The 23971-nt window shown below is 35.3% G+C and overlaps 1 protein-coding gene across 1 annotated transcript in view; it reads right to left on the bottom strand.

The window, feature by feature from the left end:
• SNTG1 (syntrophin gamma 1) overlaps window positions 1–23971 on the bottom strand; it is an 875063-nt gene that overhangs the window by 238611 nt on the left and 612481 nt on the right. The window contains exons 10-11 of the mRNA XM_063726650.1: window positions 15913–15995; window positions 9258–9388 (exon numbers count right to left, since the gene is read on the bottom strand). Coding sequence (XP_063582720.1) covers window positions 9258–9388; window positions 15913–15995 — 214 coding nt within the window. The remainder of the gene's footprint in view (window positions 1–9257; window positions 9389–15912; window positions 15996–23971) is intronic.

Genomic DNA, 23971 nt, shown 5'->3' with positions numbered 1-23971 from the left:
CCTTATGTGATAGTATTTCTTCTTTTTCTTCCTATCTACTTTTTTCTGCTTCACACATTCACTGATTGTGCTTCCTTCTCAGATCCCCTAAAATATACATTCCTGTAGGTTCCCCTCCTTCAATGAACAACCATGAATTAAGTATTTACTATAAGTCAGATTCATATTTCGCTTTATTGTTAGAGACCCATTTGCTAAGATTGTTGTGTTATTAAAAGCACAATTCTCATAACCACTAAAATTGCCTACTGTTTAGATACTAAATTTCATCCACCAGTGCCAAACCTGTCACCATCTGAAACGTCTTCATCTCAAGGTAAACAAGTGTGTGCACTCTGGGAGAAAACTAGAAATTCTACTGTCATTTGAGAATTTTTAAAGTCCAAAAGCCTATTTTCAATATTATCGATTTTCATAGTGTTTAAAAAGCATGCAGTAGAAGATAATTCTACCTAAAGGAAAAACTAAGACATGAACTTTTTTCATTAAAATTCATTTTATAAATATTTATTGAGTACTTTCAGCCATAAAGTATGCTAAACACTGAGAGTACTCCTCAAAATTATACTTCTCAAATTCAAATATATATATATATTTATATAACATATGTATATAATATTATATAAACTGACAGGTGCACATATTTATATGCTCATTTTGCATATAAGAAAAATAAAGCTTGAAGAGATTAAAAGACCAGCCAGTTTTAACAATCTTTATCTCTTATTCTAATGCCCTTGACACTGCAATATTATAACATACTTCAAAATTTAAAGCAGATATTTATATCTGAATCAGGGTCATTACATTATGATAAATATAAACTGTGTTATTACTGATAAAAATATCATGATGTTTTAATTTACATATGCACAATAGTACATGACTGTAACACAACTTGGTTGCAATTAAATATGACAGGTATTACATCACTGAAGTTAAAATTATAGGCTATGGCAAAAAAGCAACCAAGAAATAATATCCTATGTTTGAGCCAAGCTAAATAATTTTCTTTATTTGTAATCATGGGCAGCACTATTCATAATAGTCAAAATGTGAAATCAACCTAAGTGTCCATCAGTGGATGAATGGCTAAAGAAAGTGTAGTATACATATATTACATTCATATATACATAAATATATGCAATAGTATATTATTCATCCATGAATCTAGTATAAATCACTTATTTATCTTTTCTTGCCCCCCCCCACTCCATCACTGAATCTACTACCACTGGTCTGTGAGCTTTTTCAGAGAAAGAGTCAAGCACAATGTCTCCCACTTACAGATATTAAGTCAATATTGATTGAGTGAATGAGTAAACAATAAATTAGCTCTTGAACGTGAATCTCTATGAAATCCATTCTGAATAGTGCTATGTTTGTAACCGCTTATTGCTGTCATGTGTATTGAGTGTAATTAATTCAGCTGATGAAGCTGTTGATGTGCTGAATGCCATAAAAATGAAAATGTAAGGAGTCATCTGGACCCATTCAGACAATTCCTTTCTTGTCAGAAATTTCTCTAGCTAAATGTCTTCAAATAATGTAACTGCATTGTTTTAAATCAAAAAGTAAATAAATGTACACTTTTAAAAAATATACATTCTCTTAATAGAAATATTAAGAGAGCTCTTAAGGTAGAAGGAAAATAGAACCAAAAGAAAGAAATGAGAAGATTAAAAATAGAATATGTTTGAGTAGTTATACAAAAGCAATAATATATTTTGAAATATCTAACATACGTTTTTAAGTATATCAAAAATATGCCCAAAGATGAGAAAAAACAAAGGAATTAAAGTGTCTTAAAGTTCTAACATTTTCTGAAATTGATATAAATTGTGTTAAACTGTAATAGTTATACATATATGGCTCTGTGATAATGTTCAGGCAATAACTTAAATGATAACAAAAACATGTATATATGAAAATTGAATAGAGGGAATATTAAATAATAAACATTTCTAATTATTACAAGAGATAAGGAAATAAAACAGCACAAAAACTCTTGTGTTGAGAAAAAGGACTTTGAGATATATGTATATCTCAACAGTATAAAATCTAACAAATCAATTTCAAAATGGGCAAAAGACATAAACAGACGCTTCACCAAAGAAGATACACTGATGGTAAATAAGTACATAAAAAGATGCTCAGTGTCATTATAATATGCAAATCAAGGCCACAGGGACATGTCACTACATACCCATTAAAGTGGTTCAATAAAGCAACAACACTAAATGCTGGCAGAGATGTGGAGAAACAATCATTCCTAAATTGTTGGTGCGAGTGTAAAATTGGACAATCACTCTAGAGAGCAATTTGGCTGCTTCTTAAAAGACTAAAATACTATTAAAATATAACCCATTCATTACACTTTTTAGCATTTATCCAAATAAATGGAAATGTATGCTTCTAAATAATCTATATACAAATATTCATAGCACCTTTATTTAGAATAGTCAAAAACTGGAAGGAACCTAGATATTTTCAAAGGTCGAATTTCTTAAATGTACTACATCTATACCATAGGATATCACTCAGAAATGAAAAGGAATGAATAACTGAAAAAACAAAACTACTTGGAAGAATCTCCAGGAAATTATCCTGTGGGAGAAAACAACAACAACAACAACAACAAAACAGACACATAGACCAATGGAGCAGAATAGAGAACCCAGAAATCAATTCTCTCATTTACAGCCAACTCACATTCAACAAAGGTGGCAAGATTGGAGAAAGGGCAGTCTCTTCAATAAATGTTGCTGGGAAAACTGATGATCCATATACAGAAGAATAAAACTAGAGCCCTATCCCTCACCATACACAAAAATAAAATCAAAATGGATTAAATACTTAAATCGAAGTCCTGAAACTATGAAACTGCTGGAAGAAGACACTGGGGAAATGCTCTGGGACATTAGTCTGGGCTAAGATGTTTTGAGTAAGACGTCAAAAGCACAGCCAAAGCAAAAATAGACAAATGTTATTACATCAAACAAAAAAGCTTCTGCAGCACAAGAGAAAAAAATAAAGTGAGAGACAACCTACAGAACGGGAAAAAATATTTTCAAATGACCCACCTGACAAAGAATTACTGAACAGAATATACAAGACAGTCAAACAACTCAATAACAATAAAAAAATCTGTCTTAAAAATGGGCAGAAGATTTGAACAGATATTTCTCAAAAGAAGAAATATCTGTTCAACAGGTATATGAAAAACTGCTCAATATCACTAATCATCGCAGAAATGCAAATCAAAACTACAATGAGATATCTCACCCCAGTTAAAATGGCTTATATATGAAAGACAGGCAATAACAAATGCTGTTGAGGATGTGGAGCAAGAGGAATCCTTATACACTGTTGGTGAAAATGTAAATTAGTACAACCACTACTTCAGAACAGTTTGGAGGGTTCTCAAAAAACTGAAAATAAGACTACCACACGATCCAGCAATTTCATTAGTGGGTATACATTTTAAAGAAAGGAAATCAATATATTGAAAAGACATCTGTGCTCCTATGTTTATTGCAACAATATTCATAATAGCCAAAATGTGAAATCAACCTAAGTGTCTATCAGTGCATGAATGGCTAAAGAAAGTGTAGTATACATTTGGCCAGTTGTGGTGGCTCACGCCTTTAATCCTAGCACTTAAGGAGGCCGAGGCGGGTGGATCACTTGAGGTCAGGAGTTCCAGACCAGGCTAGCCAACATGATGAAACCTCATCTCTACTAAAGATACAAAAAATTAGCAGGGCATGGTGGGGTGCGCCTGTAATCCCAGCTACTAGGGAGGCTGAAGCAGAATTGCTTGAACCCAGGGGGTGGAGGTTGCAGTGAACCATGAACACACCATTGCACTCCAGCTTGGGGAACAAGAGTGAAACTCCGTCTCAAAAAAAATAAAAATAAAAATAACAGAAAGAAAGTGTAGTATACATATACTACATTCATATATATATATATGTATATATACATATGCAATAAAATATTATTCATCCATGAAAAACAAAATGAAATTCTGTCATTTGCAGCAACATGGATGGAACTGGAGGTCATTATATTGAGTGAAATAATCCAGGCACAAAAAGACAAGTATTCCATATTCTCACTCATATTTAAGTGAGAGCTAAAAAAGTTGATCTCATTAAGGAAGCTAGTAAATTGTTCATTACTAGAGACCAGGAAAGTTAAAAGAGAGAGAATGAAAAGAAGTTGATTGATGAATACAAATATATAGTTTAGTATAAGAAATAAGACCTAGTATTAAATAGCTTAGTAAGGTGACTGTAGTTTAAAATAATCTATTGTATATTTTTAAAAAATAGCTAGAAAAGAAGGATTTGAACAGTTATCACATAAAGAAAAGACAAATATTAAGATGATGGATATTGTAAGTATACTAACTTGATTTTTACAAATTCTATGGATGTATTAAATGATCACATGTATTCTAAAACTATGCATCTATTATGCTTCGAAAATTGAATTAAATAAGGTTATATAGTATCATATATAATGTTCTTAATATGATGAAATAACAGAGGTGAAGAACAGATTATTGGTTGTCAGAGATTAGAAATGTGGTGACAGAGGAGGGCAGGAGGGATGCTGGTGTAGTTATGGAAGGACTACAGGAGAATGCCTGCAATGATGGAACTGTTCATACAAAACTTGACAGCGTTAGTGGATGCAGGAACATGCATATGTGATAAAATTTCACAGAAATAAACATGCACACACACACACAGGTAAAATCTGAGTGGTGAATTTTGTCAAGTCAATTCCCTGGTTGGGATATTGTATTATAGTTTTGCAACGTGATACCATTTGGGATAATAAGAGTAAATGAAAATACTATTTCCCACAAGTGCATGTGAGTATACAATTTTTTCAAAATAAAAGGTTTAATTTTAAAAAGCTAGGATTTTCAATAGAAAAAAATAAGATGGTATAATCAAAATATATATGTAGTTACATTAAAGGTAACTAGACTAATTTGATTTAATGACCAAGTTTGTTACTTTGGATTAAAAACAAAAAAGAATATTCTAAATATATGTATAATACATAGATGTGTATATATACATATATATTTAATGCAGAAGGGGCATATTTTATACAGTAAGACTAATAAAAGTTTAAAGAATAGGATAGAAGAATATACAAGTAGATATTAATAAATAGAAATCTGTTTTTTATTTATCCTAATACAGATAGACTTAAAGGCAAGAAACATTTCCAAAGGTATAGGAATGCCATAATTATCAAGCATCATATAACAGGAATTTATAAAAATTCTAAATCTACTTGTATCTGACAACATAATTAAATATATACAGCAAACACTGACTCAACAATGTAGAGAAACACACCGATCTACCATCATAGTGGGACACTTTACCATGTTTATGTAAAACCTAATACAATAAACAGAAAAAAATCATGAATGATGCAGAGGATCAGAGCCTCTAATGAACACATATGACCTAATTGAAATATGTACAACACAGCACTAAAAAAATGACAATACTCATCCTTTATAAATACATTTAAAACATTTCCCAAAATAACGTATATGCTGAGTAAATTCAAGCCTCAACAAATATCAAAGGATTGAAATCATCTAGCATGAAATTATACTAAATAGAAATAGCAAAAAAAGATAATTAGAAAAATCCCAAAATATTTTGAAATTTTGTGATACACTTTTAAATAGTCCATAGGTCAAAGAAGTAATGATAACAAAAAATAAAACATTATCAAATGAATTTTTTAAAATACATGAATATCAATAGTTGTGGATTTCTTATTCTGGCCAAGACAGAGTGGCCTCATTCTTATCAGATGCTTTCTAATGCAACTAAAGAACTTCACACATAACATGACAAAAGTATGGGAAGCCCCTGTGAGGTGAACAGGTAAGCATGAATGGCTAAAGACTTCAAATACAGGGATAAAAAAAGTGCTGAGTCCCCTGGGTTTTCCTCCTGCATGTCCTAGACATGACCCTCTGAAACCTCCAATCTGAATGGCTAACAGCAAGATTTTTAAAATCATAAAGCCTCCAATAAAAATCTGTAACTACTTTTTAAAGGACTAGAGAATGGGTACACTAAAAACAAAACAAAACCTTTTGGCAATACCTGCCCAAATCCAGTCAAATACCAATGGAACCATTGTCTCCCTGTTCACAAGATTTTCAGCAGGGCTTAACAGGAAGCTGGTCTTCCATCCTAGACCTTAAAGAAGCAGGCTCCAATTTCCCTGCCAGGGTAGTGTCAGTGAGGTGTCATGGACAGCTGAACCTTCATACTCACCTGCAGCAATTAGAATAAATGGGCTTGTGGGAGATGGGGCAAGTACTGTGCCTCCGTTCTATGCTGACAGGTGTGGCCCAGCCAGGAGCTGAGTCTCTTCCACCATCATCACCACTGTGGAATGAGGTGGTGGGAGGTGGAGCTAGTTGCCCTCACCTATCCGTCCACTTCCTTCCTTATGTCGGTAGAATTCCATGAGGAGCTGAGATTCTACCTCCAGCCTTTAGTAACCAAGAAATATGAATAGCCCTGTCCATCTCCCTTTCCAGGTGTCAGCATGGTGCAGTAGGAAACTTAACATATACACCCACCCAGTCCTCACAACAAAGAGATTGCCTGCTAAAAACAACAACAAGAAGAACAAGAACAACAACAACAAAACCCAGATTAAATAGTAATCTGAATCTCAACATTTAATATCCAAAAAGTCTAGTATGATTTTGTTAAATCACATGTCATATCAATATCCAGGAAAATCACAAGTTGAATGAGAAAAGAATTAATGATACTAACAATGAAATGAATGAGATATTGAAAATATCTCACAAGGATTTTACAGTAACCATCCTAAAAATGCTTCAACAAGCAATTACAAGTTTTCTTGAAACAAATAAAAATAGTTTAAAAAACTTAAAAAAGAAGTTATTTTTAAAAGGATAAACTAGAACTGAAAAAAATAAATCGACAAAAAATAAAATACTGAATTGGCTGAAGAGCAGAGTTAAATGACAGAAAATAAAATTTGAAAACATAAATACAGATCAATAAACTTTTCCCAATCTGTTTAACAGAAAGAAAACAGATTTTTTAAAAAGTTTCTCAGTGACATGTGGACAATAATAAAAGGGTTAATATTTGCATCAGCAGAGATCTAGAGGGAGAGAATGGAAAGTGGGACTAATCAAGTGTTTGAAGGAATAAAGGTCAAAAACTTTCCTAATTTGATGAAAGTCATAATCATACAGATTTAAGAAGCAGAATAAAGCCCATTTAGGAGAAATTAAAGAAATGTGTGCCAACATACGTCATAATTAATCTTCTGAAACTAAAAAAAAAGAAAAGAAAAAAAAGTCTTGAAAGCAGACAGAGGGAAAGAACATATTACTTACAGGGGACACTGATTTGAATGACAGTAGACATTAATGCCTAACATATTTTAGGTACTGAAAGAAAAGAACTGTCAACTCCAAGGTCTGTATCCTCTCAGATAAATGAAAACTAAGGGAATTAGATGCTAGCAAATCTACCTTTAAAGAATGTCTAAAAAAATTAAACAGAAAGGAAGCGATAAAAGAAGCTTTGAAATTCAGAAAGATCATTGATGGGTATACTTTGGGTTAAGTATAATGGATTATCCTTTCCATGAGTTTTTAAAATCTTATTTGATGGTTGAAGCAAAACTTGTAATACCACCCAATATGGTGTTTGATGTATATATAGGAAGTTAAGGTAATATCTTTACAAACAGGAAAGATAAAGGAATCTTAATGGAAGCAACATTTCTATACTTCATTCAAAGTGGTAAAACGTTACCAGTAGACTGTGATATATTACCTACACATATTATAATACCTCGAGCAACCAGTCAGAAAACTATGCAAAGTGATATACTCAAAAATACTATAAATAAATCAAGAGGTAATGCTACACTTGCAGGAGTAACTAAAACAGTATTTGCTGGAAATGTGAAGATCTGACTACATATATTAACAAATAAAAGTCTTAAAATTAATTATCAAAATGGACTGGCAAACTACAGCCTATGGGACAAATCTAGACTGCCACCTGTTTTTGTGAAAAAGTTTTATCGGAACAAAGGTGTGCTCATTTATTTATATATTGTATATGGCTATTTTTGTGCCAGAAGAGCAGAGTTGAGTACTTTGTGACGGAGACATTAAGGGCTGCAAAGCATAAAATATTTGCTATACAGCTCTTTACAGAAAAGTTTCCCAACCCCTGGAACTTACATCTCTCAAAAAGCTATAAGAACAAAAATTCAAGCTGAAAAACTTAAGAAATGGAAACAATCAGGGAAAAAGCAGAGACTCATAAAGTATACATGTAAGTTAAGAGATTCAAGAAAGTCCCAAATTAATCATTTTTAAAAAATCAACAAAATGTACAACTCCTTAGCAAAACTGACCAAGATAAAAAGAGAAAAAAAGTTTCAAGAATGAAAAAGAGGACACTACTTATCTTACATTTACTAAAATAGATAATAATATAAGAATATTAAAAGCAGAAAATAAAACTTATAATTTAGACCAACTGTGCTGCTGGGCATGTGGTTTATGCCTATAATCCCAGCACTTTGGGAGGCTGATGCAGGCAGATCTCTTGAGGCCAGGAGTTCAATACGACCTGGGGAACATGGTGAAATCCCATGTCTACAAAAACAAAACAAAACAAAACAAAAAATTAGCTGGGCATGGTGGCATGTGCCTGCAGTCCCAGCTACTCGGGAGGCTGAGGTGGGAGGATCACTTGAACTCAGGAGGTGGAGGTTGCAGTGAGCCAAGATTGCCCCTTTGCACTCCAGCTAGGGCAACAGAGCTAGACCTTGCCTCAAAATAAATGAACAAATAAATAAATAAATAAATAAATAAATAAATAAATAAATAAACTATGCAATATTCTTGAGAAGTAAACAATTAACAAATATGAAATAGGAAAACTTAATAAAACTATCTGTTGAGTCCATTGAATCCATTACAATAAGTTAATAGCAGAGTCAAGGCTTTAACTTGTGGTTTTGTCATCAGAATAATAAGTGTTTAACTTTGTTAGATTATTATTTTGAAGCTCTTCTTTCTACTATCAAAAACATGCTAAAATCATAAGGCATATTGTGATATGTTAAAAGGTTTTCTAAAAGGTCTCTTTTTTAATAAACAAAACAATCATAACTCCTAAATACGGACTCACCGACTCAAATCTGTGCCAGGCACATACTGAGAGAAGCGCGAATGAAGTAGAGGGATCAGTCTGAGGTCGCACCATCGCTTCTCCCACCTCAAGCCTGGAGACGTCGGCCACGACGAGCATGATAATGTGTCCTGAAAGGAAGATAAATATTCAACGTAATTTTTTTCTTCTGTGCTTTGAGTTTCTGTGTCTCAAACCCCTTTCATCTGGGGTATATTATTTTTCCCCTAAATGATCAAAAGACTTTAATGGAATACCATGAGAAGAAGTCCAAATTATGGACACTAAAGTTGTATTGGTTAACTTATTTATTAATAGAATGCTATAAGAAGTTAAGAAAGGCATCATTGAGACTAAGAATGCTAGTGAAAACATATTTTAAAATGAGGAGGGGAGATGGAAGGAAAGGATAAGAATGTGACAGAACATAATTTATTCAAGAATGGAAAAAGTGGGAAAAAAACTGTAACTATAATTAACCAATTAAGTGAAAAAATAAAAATCAGCTGTAGTTCATTCAATTAGGGAGTATTTTATGAGTGCCAAGCACAATCATAAGTGTTTTTAATTTATCAGTTTTTTGCAAATATTTTTGAATAAGCATTCTTATAAAACAACTTTCAAAACACTGCTCAAGGAAATCTGTGCTCCTTTTTCTAACTTCATGTTCATAAAAAGTTTACACTTTCTTATTTTGTTTTAATTGCATATCAAGGCAACTACTGCTGGCTTAAAATTACACATATCTTAAGTTTTGTTAGAGCTTTTTTCTTCCTTTATATATAGAGGAGACTTATATTTGATAAAATTTGGGCTTTTTCACTTGATTCATGTTTCCTTCACTATTTCAGTTTTAATGTTAAAATTTCTTCATCACACCAGCACATCAAATAATATTAATATTAAATTGGCATGGGTTGTAAGCTCAATTTGACCAGTAAACTGGTAACATTGACTTCCCTTTATTCACTAATTTTTGAGTGATAGTGTTGGAAGAAGATTCTATTTTAGTCTAGATACTGAAACTCTGTGAAGTCTAAATATTATTAAGCATTACTCTCAGGCATTAAATTTTTTAACAATGCTTCCAGTGAAAAACAATATTACTTTTACTTAAGGTTGTATGCTTCCTGGCATTTTTATGTTAATTGTTGCAGATCGAGCAAATAAAAATGTACTAAGTCAGTGGAGCAGTTTAGAATACCTGGAAGGGTGGACTGGCTAAGATCACTTAGTGAGGGGTCCCTACTGGTGACTCAATGATTACCTCAGCTTCCAAGTCACCTGTCCTTCAATGCTAGTCAGTTGCTTTTAATGCCTCTCTGGTGACTGCAAAGGCACAAACCTAGGTTTCATATTACTCTTTCTCCTGGCCTCATGTAAGATGTTATGGATGATTGGCATGTGATGTGAGGTCAGATCTTCATGTCAGCTGTTATAGGTGGTCAGCATATGACATGGGATCAGCTGGGCGATAGTACAAGGTAGCGAGGGCTTAAGCTGCAAGTCAGAATCAGACCACTTAGATTTGAATACCAGTTTTCCAACTGACTAGCCCATTACCTGGGGGCAAGTTTTGTAGTCTCTGTCTTACTATGTGTATCTTCAAAGTGGGGATAATAATGGTAACAACTGGTAAGATTATGGCAACAAATAAAAAATTTCTTATAGCCCAGCTAAATAGCTCCATACTATTTTCAATATATCTAAAAGGCTAATGGTAATTTAACATTTAGTAAAACAAACCACTTAGATGCCTGGCTTGGTAGCTGTAAGTAAAATGTATCAAATATTATATTCCCATACTATTTTCAATATATCTAAAAGGCTAATGGTAATTTAACATTTAGTAAAACAAACCACTTAGATGCCTGGCTTGGTAGCTGTAAGTAAAATGTATCAAATATTATATTCTCGAGACATAATAATAAGCTCAAATAATGGGCAAAATTATTTCTAAACATGGAACTTTTAGGGAGGGCCTTCTTAGGAATATTACTGTTACTATTTAATAGTAGTTTTAATAATACCTACTTGTACTAAGTTCTTGACTTACACCACTTGCAACATCTTTGAAAAACAAAGCTATTACTATGTTCATATTTGAAAGGAAAAACAGAAGGCTTTTTTATTTTAGTTTTTGAGACAGGGTCTTGCTCTATCACTTAGAAGTGCATGGTGTGATCTTAGCTCACTGCAACCTCCGCCCCTGGAGTCAAGTGATCCCCCTGCCTCAGCCTCCCAAGTAGCTGAGATTACAGGCGCCCACCACCAGGCCTGGCTAATTTTTGTATTTTTAGTAGAGACAGGATTTCACCATGTTGGCCAGGCTGGTCTTGAACTCTTGACCTCAGGTGATCCACCTGCCTTGGCCTCCCAAAGTGCTGGGATTGCAGGCGTGAGACAAGAAGGTTTTTTTTAAGAAGTATTTTATTATTACTTCCCAACTTTTCTTCGTGAGGAAACACGAAGAAGCAATAATACTGTGTGGCAGGCTTGGGTAAACAAACAAGGGTTTCTGTGACCAGGCCAGAGATGTCCACAGGGATTGCAAGTGGCCCAGGACCCACCCAGCTGCACAAAGCAAGGTCCTTGTTGGTAATGACTGAAACTCCTTCCCAGAACCCCAGTGCACACACACGCATTCCTAAGTTCTATAGTAAACAATTTACCCCAGTCACCCAGCCAGCAAAGGGCACCCCCAGGATTCACTCAGACTAACACCTCTTTGATAGCAGAGCCAACAGATCTACTGCGGCACATTTAACATTCAACACTGATAATCAGAGGTGAAACAATGGAAAAATAACTTGGATTTTTTTACTTGATTATTTCACATTTTGGTTACATAACTTCAGGTATATTATTTAAAGATGCTTTCTCATCTTTCATAAAATACAATAATAATTTCTCTCAAATTTTGTGGTTCTTCAATAAATGGGATAGAAAATGTCAATGATTGTTAAAGATATGGGTAATGAGATGTTGAGGACTGACTAATCACCAATACATGAGTATGGTAGGTTTTACAAACCGTATCAATACACTTCATATATTGGCAAGTATGGAAATATATGTGGCCTTTGACATTCTTTCTTGTGGCATCTTGATTTGATGCCTTTATGTACCAAAAGTATAAATATGTCACTTTCTTATGTTTCTTCTTTATAAGAAATACGTAATAAGTCCCACTTCAATTATTTGACTAAACAGAGTTGATGTATTTCATATTATAGACCTGTTATTTACAGTGGAACACAAGCTATCCTTTAAAGAATTTTTCTCCTTACTTGTTTTATTTATGTAAATAGAATATAAATTTACTTTCTAATCATTTTTTGGAATAGTAGTCGATTTATTTTTGCATAAAAGATAGTCTAAAAACACAATCACTTTTGTGCTTTTGAGAACCATGACTATTTTTCGATAGCTCTACTCTACAATGTCAAGAATGTTGTTTCCTAAAATATTAATAATGTGACTGGAAAAAGGAGCATTTATGTCTCCTTGCTCTTTTCCCAAAATTTTACACATGCCACACAATATCCTCAAGAACAGCTATCTTACCAAAACAGAACTGCACACAGGGCAAACTGCTAACTGAGATTTTATTAAGGATTTGGCAGCATAGGATGTATTAATTAAAGGTGTACAGTTAAGAAGAATGTTTCTCAGTCTGGTTGGCTGATTATCTGAATCAGAGTCTTCTGGTAAGCACAGAACAAATTCTTCCACTCCATCTCTAGAGAGAAGAAATTCAGTGAATCTGGGCTGGGGCTTAGGAGCCAAGGTCTTGGTTGGCAAAACAAGTGACTTTCATATACCTTAAAATTAGTGATGCCGAGCATCTTTAGAAGGAATAGATTATATTTTCATGTAGGATGGTGGAATGATGCTAATATACTATAAGCCTTTATTTCCCCTTAGACTTAAAATGCTGCCTTAAAATACAGTAAGGACATGTTAGAAAACCAGGATAATACCTACTCAAAATTGGCTTCAGATCAAGGTATGGACATTGAAAAGGCAGTTTGTGAGCCTAGGATAGAACTGAGAATTAAGACACATCAGAAAATCAAATGTTTCTTTTAAGTCTATAATATACACGTATTCTGTGGAAAGAAAATTTGCCTCACAATGCACTCTTCCTTCCGAGTGCCCACTGCCTGTTGTTATTTCATGTCTTTGACCTCTCCTAATTTTGTACATCTCTGAGTAGAGATGTTCTCCACTGGCCATTCCTCCATCAAAGCTTATTCAAGATACAGAAGGAACAGCACGTGCTAGCCCTGGCTGTGCAAGCCTGCACGGTCTGATTACCATTACAGGTCAGTGCTCCCGTGCGAGCAACAAAGCACACACTTGGTTTGTAGTCTCTCAACTTATGTTGAATTTTTAGTCAAATGGTCAAAGTCTCCACAACTCTTTACCTCTGTTACTAGAATGCTGCTACTCGTCCTTCTCTTTTTCTGCTTATATTATAGTTAATTGTAGGCTTTTATCTATAGATCTGGATCTTAATTTTTTTGTGTTAAAATCATAATTAGCAGCTCCCCAAAGTAAAACAGCTAGAGGGGTATTTCCACAGAGTAAGTTCTCAACAAAAATGCATTTAATTGACATGCATTGAGATTTTTGTCTTTATTTTGAAGATACTTTATTTTGTTTTCATATGGTTTTATTATTATTCTCTATAGCATCATGATAAATACTTTCAATTTCCTTACACTGAAATATCTTCAGCAATGTCAAAAGAATGTTCAATCCTAATGCTAAAAGGAAAATAAAATGTGCCTCTGGAAATGGGAAGACATAGCTCCAGCAAGAAGAATTTATAACAGTTGTTTTATTTTTAATTTTATAAAACTGCATTTATTTGGGATCAGTCATGTTATAGAATTGGAGTGATTTTCTTGCTGTAATTACAGTTTTATAAGGAAGGACATTATTCTTTATATGTTTTTCTATATGTCAATGGAATGGATCACAAACAAACCAGAATGATTTCTACCCTTAGACCTGCCACTCTGACTCCTCTGCTTCTGCTTATTATACAGGAGTTCAAAGGCATGAGGCAAGACCTAGAACAAAACAGCTCCAAACAGCTTTCTCCCATTCTGAAGTAAGTTGCTCTTGTTTCTGTCTTAGGAGCAGAGTTGAGATGGAGATTCTTGTGTGAGGGACACGTGGAGGGGGCACTCTCAGGAACAACCTCTGAGGAGTGATGGAAGAAGGGCATGTGGTGCCAAACACCCTTGTGAGCTCTGACTCCCAGGCAAAGGCGATCCAGACAAGAGGGATAAGCTGTGAATGGGCACAGCCAACACCTCCAGCTACTGAGTGCAGGCGCACCAGCGCGGTGAAGGAAAACAGAAGTGCATCGAAATTATCGAAGGCATGTGGATCGGGAGGGAAGAAGGTGAGGAAAGCAATTACAAAATAAAGAGGTAAAAAATTTGGTTATATATCTAAGTTTTTCATTAGGAAACCTGTGTATTTCCTCATAAATTTTAAGTCACTCCAATCGTGCTGTATTGTGGTTTTAAATGCCACTTATTTTGTGGCAATTATTTCTCTGGCAAAAAAAAAAAAAAAAAGTTTCAAAGATGGCCACATGAAATATATCCAGCTGAGGTTGGTTTTAGAAAATATCCCTACATTTGTACAGATAACCTTTGGTGTTGGCAAATTTCTTTTTACGAAGGGAAAAAGTCGACAACTTGAGGGCCTAAGGTACTCAGCTGAGGAGTAATACTGGGGAAATCAGGTACCGTGAAAGCCATTCAGGACTGAAGATGTTCAAAAAGATTGCTTTGAAGTAAAATGCCACTATTTTGACAAAAATTTCAAATTGCAGGATGAATCATACCAGTCGATTGAAGAAGCTATATGACGTATGTACTATAATATGTGGAATAGAACAATAAAATTCTGCTTAAGGTCAGCTCTGCTTCTTTTTATGTTTGTAAGCATGAAAGATGATTGTTAGATCTGCTTATAACCAGAGAAAACTATTTAAGAATGTGTGAGTGTTTTGAAGGATGAAATACAAGGAACTTCAAAAACATTTATAAGATAATAAAATCGATTTACTCAAAATGCAAGTAGAGAACAAAGATTAAAATTGTATTAAATATCTATAAAACAAAGTTTAACTTTTACTAAATACATGTATAGTTAAACGTTCTTTACATGTTAAAATAATGTGTGAATCGGATTTTCTCACTTTCAGTAATTGCTTACTGTGAATAAAGTTGGCTAAAAAAATCCTAACAAATGGCAAATTAAATAGTTACTTTTAGTTAAGTAATTTCGAAAGAAAAAAGTGAGAAAACTAATGTCAAAGCATTTTGAACCTGAAATCACATATAATGTGCAATGTTCTAAAATGATTGTATATTATCCATCCCCAGTGACATCCCCAAGTTAATAGTATCTATTGCTTCAAAAGAACTTAATCCATACAGACTTGAGAGGGGAAAAGAATGGCATAAGAAACCTGATCTATTTATTTTCCATTTCTTGTTTATCATAATACTTAAATGATTATGCAACCAGGGATTTCCTATCTGTCAGATAAATCAGATTCACTAGCAGTTTTTACAAACTATGTATTATCTCCTTGTTAATCTGAGCTATGCCTGCGTCATCTTACTGTATTGTTGGGGTGGTAGTTGAGATGTAAGCCGCTGTCACAGAGAGGAGAGGAGGTGCCACTGCTCTGGTCACTTGGAGCACCTGCAGGAGACAAAATCATAACATTCCACTGGTGAGAATGCCATACCCTTCTAAACTGATGCGTTCCACTACACTTTCAAGGATACTTAATCATATCAAGTAAATCAGATATTACAATATAATTTTATTTCAGTTATACTAAAGCCAGAGTTTTGCAAGTAAGCCAAGTGCCTACAGGTATCTGGGCACTAAAAGAGACTCACAAAAATTTGTCTTTGATTTTAGAAACATTAAGACTTTATAAAAGAAAATGTACAGCCTTATAAAAAGTATTATTTTGTTTAATTATCTAAAGTGGCCTGCTTTTAGAAACCATACTTAAAATAATGCAAGATTTTGGTTGTCTACAGAGTTCTATTTAATGTCATATTTCAACCAAGTGGTAAATCCTACCCTTAGAAACTATAATTTTCCATGATGCAAAAATGTTTGCATGTTCTCTGTTTTTATAGATACTCTGTTAGTATTCAAGTATCCATTAAAATTATCAAATTTTGTATAATTGCAATGGAAAAACTTCATGTTAGATTTTAATGAGATGCCTACTAATATTTATTTTTTAAAGATGAGTAATGCCTTAAAGATTTGTCATTTTCTAAGATTTCCCAGTTTAGTAAGTATTAGAGTCACAATTAGTATACATAGTTCCTGACTTCTGATTACTTGATTTTTCTAAAGATATTTTTAAAAGTTACTAATGTTTATAAATATTACCCACAAATATAATTGACACCCAATTAATATTTGAAATATTATACTTGATTTCAAACATCATAGGTCATAGGGAACACTACTTACATAATAGTCCATGTGCTAAAAAAAAGCTATTGCTCTTCTCTTTTATTACTCTCACATTCTGTAATTTTCCTGGAACTAAGAAGGAAAATATAGGCTTTCTCGCTATACTGATCTGGATATAATTTTTCTAATCTTTAAACTGTAAGAATATCACACTATGTTTTAGTTATTTTTCTTGTGAAGTTTATTTGCATTTATATCTTCTACAACATTTTAATATATATACGTATTACTTTAAGGCAAATGTATATACATATTATTTTAAGGCATATACATTTTGAACTGAACAAAATAAAAATACAACATATCAAACTCTGAGAATGAATCTTAAGTAGTCATTTGAGTGAAATTTAAATGTTTAAATACATACACCAAAAGAAGGTAGGTATAAACTTAATGTTCTTAAGAACTTAAGAATGGAGGAGCAAATTGAATCAAAGCAAAACAAACAAAATAAATAAAAAATAAAAATAAAACTGGGAAAAATTAAATAGAAAAGAGAAAATAATAAAGAAAATTAAGGCAAATATCAGATATTTGGGGAAACTAATAAATTAGATAAACCCATAGCAAAAAAAATAATTTAGAAAAAAGAGACAGAAGATACAAGTTATCAACATCAGGAATGAAGGAGGGGTCATTACTGAGAGCTAATGGATGTTAAAAGGAATAATGAGAGGTCATGTTAAATAACTTCATGAAAGAAATTGACAACTTAGTTGAAGTGAACAAATACATTAAAAAAAAAACTAACCAAAATTTACAAAAGAAGAAAGAGACAATCAACTCTTATGGACATATGCAAAAAAAAAAAAAAAAAAAGGAAACAATATATTAGCAAACCAAACCTAGTAATTATGAAAAATATATCACACCATGACCAAGTAAGTGGTATTTACTCTAGAAATTCAAGCTTGGTTTTACATTCAAAATCCATTTTAAACATTTACCATATCAAAAGGCTAAAGATCGAAAGCATATACATAATATTTCAATGTACGTAGAAAAATATTTGAGACAATTCACCATCAATTTTTGTTTTTTACAAAAAGCAAATTAAAAATTTTAGCGTTCTAAGAATAGATGTGCTTCTCTATCTGATGAAGAACATCTTTAAAAACCTATATCCAGAGAGGAGCCAAGATGGCCGAATAGGAACAGCTCCGGTCTACAGCTCCCAGCGCGAGCGACGCAGAAGACGTGATTTCTGCATTTCCATCTGAGGTACAGTGTTCATCTCACTAGGGAGTGCCAGACAGTGGGCGCAGGTCAGTGGGTGAGTGCACCGTGCGCCAGCCGAAGCAGGGGCGAGGCATTGCCTCACTCGGGAAGCCCAAGGGGTCAGGGAGTTCCCTTTCCAGGGGTGACAGAGGGCACCTGGAAAATCGGGCTACTCCCACCCGAATACTGTGCTTTTCCGACGGGCTTAGGAAACGGTGCCCCAGGAGAGTATAGCCCGCACCTGGCTCAGAAGGTCCTACGCCCACGGAGTCTCACTGATTGCTAGCACAGCAGTCTGAGATCAAACAGCAAGTCGGCAGCGAGGCTGGGGGAGGGGCGCCCGCCATTGCCCAGGCTCGCTTAGGTAAACAAAGCAGCCTGGAAGCTTGAACTGGGTGGAGCCCGCCACAGCTCAAGGAGGCCTGCCTGCCTCTGTAGGCTCCACCTCTGGGGGCAGGGCACAGACAAACAAAAAGACAGCAGTAACCTCTGCAGACTTAAATGTCCCTGTCTGACAGCTTTGAGGAGAGCAGTGGTTCTCCCAGCACGCAACTGGAGATCTGAGAACGGGCTGACTGCCTCCTCAAGTGGGTCCCTGACCCCGACCCCCGAGCAGCCTAACTGGGAGGCACCCCCCAGCAGGGGCAGATTGATACCTCACCCGGCCGGCCAGGTACTCCAACAGACCTGCAGCTGAGGGTCCTGTCTGTTAGAAGGAAAACTAACAGAAAGGACATCCACACCAAAAACCCATCTGTACATCACCATCATCTAAGACCAAAAGTAGATAAAACCACAAAGATGGGGAAAAAACAGAGCAGAAAAACTGGAAACTCTAAAAAGCAGAGTACCTCTCCTCCTCCAAAGGAACGCAGTTCCTCACCAGCAACGGAACAAAGCTGGACGGAGAATGACTTTGACGAGCTGAGAGAAGAAGGCTTCAGACGATCAAATTACTCCGAGCTACAGGAGGATATTCAAACCAAAGGCAAAGAAGTTGAAAACTTTGAAAAAAATTTAGAAGAATGTATAACTAGAATAACCAATACAGAGAAGTGCTTAAAGGAGCTGATGGAGCTGAAAACCAAGGCTCGAGAACTATGTGAAGAATGCAGAAGCCTCAGGAGCCGATGCGATCAAATGGAAGAAAGGGTATCAGCCCTGGAAGATGAAATGAATGAAATGAAGCGAGAAGGGAAGTTTAGAGAAAAAAGAATAAAAAGAAACGAGCAAAGCCTCCAAGAAATGTGGGACTATGTGAAAAGACCAAATCTACGTCTGATTGGTGTACCTGAAAGTGACGGGGAGAATGGAAACAAGTTGGAAAACACTCTGCAGGATATTATCCAGGAGAACTTCCCCAATCTAGCAAGGCAGGCCAACATTCAGATTCAGGAAATACAGAGAACGCCACAAAGATACTCCTCGAGAAGAGCAACTCCAAGACACATAATTGTCAGATTCACCAAAGTTGAAATGAAGGAAAAAATGTTAAGGGCAGCCAGAGAGAAAGGACGGGTTACCATCAAAGGGAAGCCCATCAGACTAACAGCGGATCTCTCGGCAGAAACCCTACAAGCCAGAAGAGAGTGGGGGCCAATATTCAACATTCTTAAAGAAAAGAATTTTCAACCCAGAATTTCATATCCTGCCAAACTAACCTTCATAAGTGAAGGAGAAATAAAATCCTTTACAGACAAGCAAATGCTGAGAGATTTTGTCACCACCAGGCCTGCCCTAAAAGAGCTCCTGAAGGAAGCGCTAAACATGGAAAGGCACAACCGGTACCAGCCACTGCAAAATCATACTGAAATGTAAAGACCATCGAGACTAGGAAGAGACTGCATCAACTAATGAGCAAAATAACCAGCTAACATCATAATGACAGGATCAGATTCACACATAACAATATTAACTTTAAATGTAAATGGACTAAATGCTCCAATTAAAAGACACAGACTGGCAAATTGGATAAAGACTCAAGACCCATCAGTGTGCTGTATTCAGGAAACCCATCTCATGGGCAGAGACACACATAGGCTCAAAATAAAAGGATGGAGGAAGATCTACCAAGCAAATGGAAAACAAAAAAAGGCAGGGGTTGCAATCCTAGTCTCTGATAAAACAGACTTTAAACAAACAAAGATCAAAAGAGACAAAGAAGGCCATTACATAATGGTAAAGGGATTAATTCAACAAGAAGAGCTAACTATCCTAAATATATATGCACCCAATACAGGAGCACCCAGATTCATAAAGCAAGTCCTGACGGACCTACAAACAGACTTAGACTCCCACACATTAATAATGGGAGACTTTAACACCCCACTGTCAACATTAGACAGATCAACGAAACAGAAAATCAACAAGGATACCCAGGAATTGAACTCAGCTCTGGACCAAGTGGACCTAATAGACATCTACAGAACTCTCCACCCCAAATCAACAGAATATACATTTTTTTCAGCACCACACCACACCTATTCCAAAATTGACCATATACTTGGAAGTAAAGCTCTCCTTAATAAATATAAAAGAACAGAAATTATAACAAACTATCTCTCAGATCACAGTGCAATCAAGCTAGAACTCAGGATTAAGAATCTCACTCAAAACTGCTCAACTATGTGGAAACTGAACAACCTGCTCCTGAATGACTACTGGGTACATAACGAAATGAAGGCAGAAATAAAGATGTTCTTTGAAACCAACGAGAACCAAGACACAACATACCAGAATCTCTGGGATGCATTCAAAGCAGTGTGTAGAGGGAAATTTATAGCACTAAATGCCCACAAGAGAAAGCAGGAAAGATCCAAAATTGACACCCTAACATCACAATTAAAAGAACTAGAAAAGCAAGAGCAAACACATTCAAAAGCTAGCAGAAGGCAAGAAATAACTAAAATCAGAGCAGAACTGAAGGAAATAGAGACACAAAAAACCCTTCAAAAAATAAATGAATCCAGGAGCTGGTTTTTTGAAAGGATCAACAAAATTGATAGACCGCTAGCAAGATTAATAAAGAAAAAAAGAGAGAAGAATCAAATAGATGCAATAAAAAATGATAAAGGGGATATCACCACCGATCCCACAGAAATACAAACTACCATCAGAGAATATTACAAACACCTCTACGCAAATAAACTAGAAAATCTAGAAGAAATGGATAAATTCCTCGACACATACACCCTCCCAAGACTAAACCAGGAAGAAGTTGAATCTCTGAATAGACCAATAACAGGAGCTGAAATTGTGGCAATAATCAATAGCTTACCAACCAAAAAAAGTCCAGGACCAGATGGGTTCACAGCTGAATTCTACCAGAGGTACAAGGAGGAGCTGGTACCATTCCTTCTGAAACTATTCCAATCAATAGAAAAAGAGGGAATCCTCCCTAACTCATTTTATGAGGCCAGCATCATCCTGATACCAAAGCCTGGCAGAGACACAACCAAAAAAGAGAATTTTAGACCAATATCCTTGATGAACATTGATGCAAAAATCCTCAATAAAATACTGGCAAACAGAATCCAGCAGCACATCAAAAAGCTTATCCACCATGATCAAGTGGGCTTCATCCCTGGGATGCAAGGCTGGTTCGATATACGCAAATCAATAAATGTAATCCAGCATATAAACAGAACCAAAGTCAAAAACCACATAATTATCTCAATAGATGCAGAAAAGGCCTTTGACAAAATTCAACAACCCTTCATGCTAAAAACTCTCAATAAATTAGGTATTGATGGGTTGTATCTCAAAATAATAAGAGCTATTTATGACAAACCCACAGCCAATATCATACCGAATGGGCAAAAACTGGAAGCATTCCCTTTGAAAACTGGCACAAGACAGGGATGCCCTCTCTCACCACTTCTATTCAACATAGTGTTGGAAGTTCTGGCCAGGGCAATTAGGCAACAGAAGGAAATCAAGGGTATTCAATTAGGAAAAGAGGAAGTCAAATTGTCCCTGTTTGCAGATGACATGATAGTATATCTAGAAAACCCCATTGTCTCAGCCCAAAATCTCCTTAAGCTGATAAGCAACTTCAGCAAAGTCTCAGGATACAAAATCAAGGTACAAAAATCACAAGTATTCTTATACATCAATAACAGACAAACAGAGAGCCAAATCATGAGTGAACTCCCATTCACAATTGCTTCAAAGAGAATAAAATACCTAGGAATCCAACTTACAAGGGATGTGAAGGACCTTTTCAAGGAGAACTACAAACCACTGCTCAAGGAAATAAAAGAGGATACAAACAAATGGAAGAACATTCCATGCTCATGGGTAGGAAGAATCAATATCATGAAAATGGCCATCCTTCCCACGGTAATTTACAGATTCAATGCCATCCCCATCAAGCTACCTTTGAGTTTCTTCACAGAATTGGAAAAAACTACTTTAAAGTTCATATGGAACCAAAAAAGAGCCCGCATCACCAAATCAATCCTAAGCCAAAAGAACAAAGCTGGAGGCATCACGCTACCTGACTTCAAACTATACTACAAGGCTACAGTAACCAAAACAGCATGGTACTGGTACCAAAACAGAGACATAGATCAATGGAACAGAACAGAGCCATCAGAAATAATGCCACATATCTACAACTATCTGATCTTTGACAAACCTGACAAAAACAAGAAATGGGGAAAGGATTCCCTATTTAATAAATGGTGCTGGGAAAACTGGCTAGCCATATGTAGAAAGCTGAAACTGGATCCCTTCCTTACACCTTATACAAAAATCAATTCAAGATGGATTAAAGACTTAAATGTTAGACCTAAAACCATAAAAACCCTAGAAGAAAACCTAGGCAATACCATTCAGGACATAGGCATGGGCAAGGACTTCATGTCTAAAACACCAAAAGCAATGGCAACAAAAGCCAAAATTGACAAATGGGATCTAATTAAACTCAAGAGCTTCTGCACAGCAAAGGAAACTACCATCAGAGTGAACAGGCAGCCTACAAAATGGGAGAAAATTTTTGCAACCTACTCATCTGACAAAGGGCTAATATCCAGAATCTACAATGAACTCCAACAAATTTACAAGAAAAAAACAAACAACCCCATCAAAAAGTGGGCGAAGGACATGAACAGACACTTCTCAAAAGAAGACATTTATGCAGCCAAAAAACACATGAAAAAATGCTCACCATCACTGGCCATCAGAGAAATGCAAATCAAAACCACAATGAGATACCATCTCATACCAGTTAGAATGGCAATCATTAAAAAGTCAGGAAACAACAGGTGCTGGAGAGGATGTGGAGAAATAGGAACACTTTTACACTGTTGGTGGGACTGTAAACTAGTTCAACCCTTGTGGAAGTCAGTGTGGCGATTCCTCAGGGATCTAGAACTAGAAATTCCATTTGACCCAGCCATCCCATTACTGGGTATATACCCAAAGGACTATAAATCATGCTGCTATAAAGACACATGCACACGTATGTTTATTGCGGCATTATTCACAGTAGTAAAGACTTGGAACCAACCCAAATGTCCAACAATGATAGACTGGATTAAGAAAATGTGGCACATATACACCATGGAATACTATGCAGCCATAAAAAATGATGAGTTCACGTCCTTTGTAGGGACATGGATGAAATTGGAAATCATCATTCTCAGTAAACTATCACAAGAACAAAAAACCAAACACCGCATATTCTCACTCATAGGCAGGAATTGAACAATGAGAACACATGGACACAGGAAGGGGAACATCACACTTCGGGGACTGTTGTGGGGTGGGGGGAGGGGGGAGAAAAAAATAAACAAATAAATAAATTAAAAAAAAAAAAAAACCTATATCCAATACCCTAATTAATGACAAAAAAAACCTAGATTATTCCCCGCTAGTATCAAGAGAAAGAAAGGGATGTCTACTCTTAACATGTTGTTAAAAATAAAATGGAAGTCTTAGCCACTGCAACGGGA

This window comes from Pongo abelii, chromosome 7, assembly GCF_028885655.2.
Source record: "Pongo abelii isolate AG06213 chromosome 7, NHGRI_mPonAbe1-v2.0_pri, whole genome shotgun sequence".
Taxonomy (NCBI): Eukaryota; Metazoa; Chordata; class Mammalia; order Primates; family Hominidae; genus Pongo; species Pongo abelii.
The sequence above is the reverse complement of the archived record's forward strand: the minus strand, read 5'-3'. Positions and strand labels throughout refer to the sequence as shown.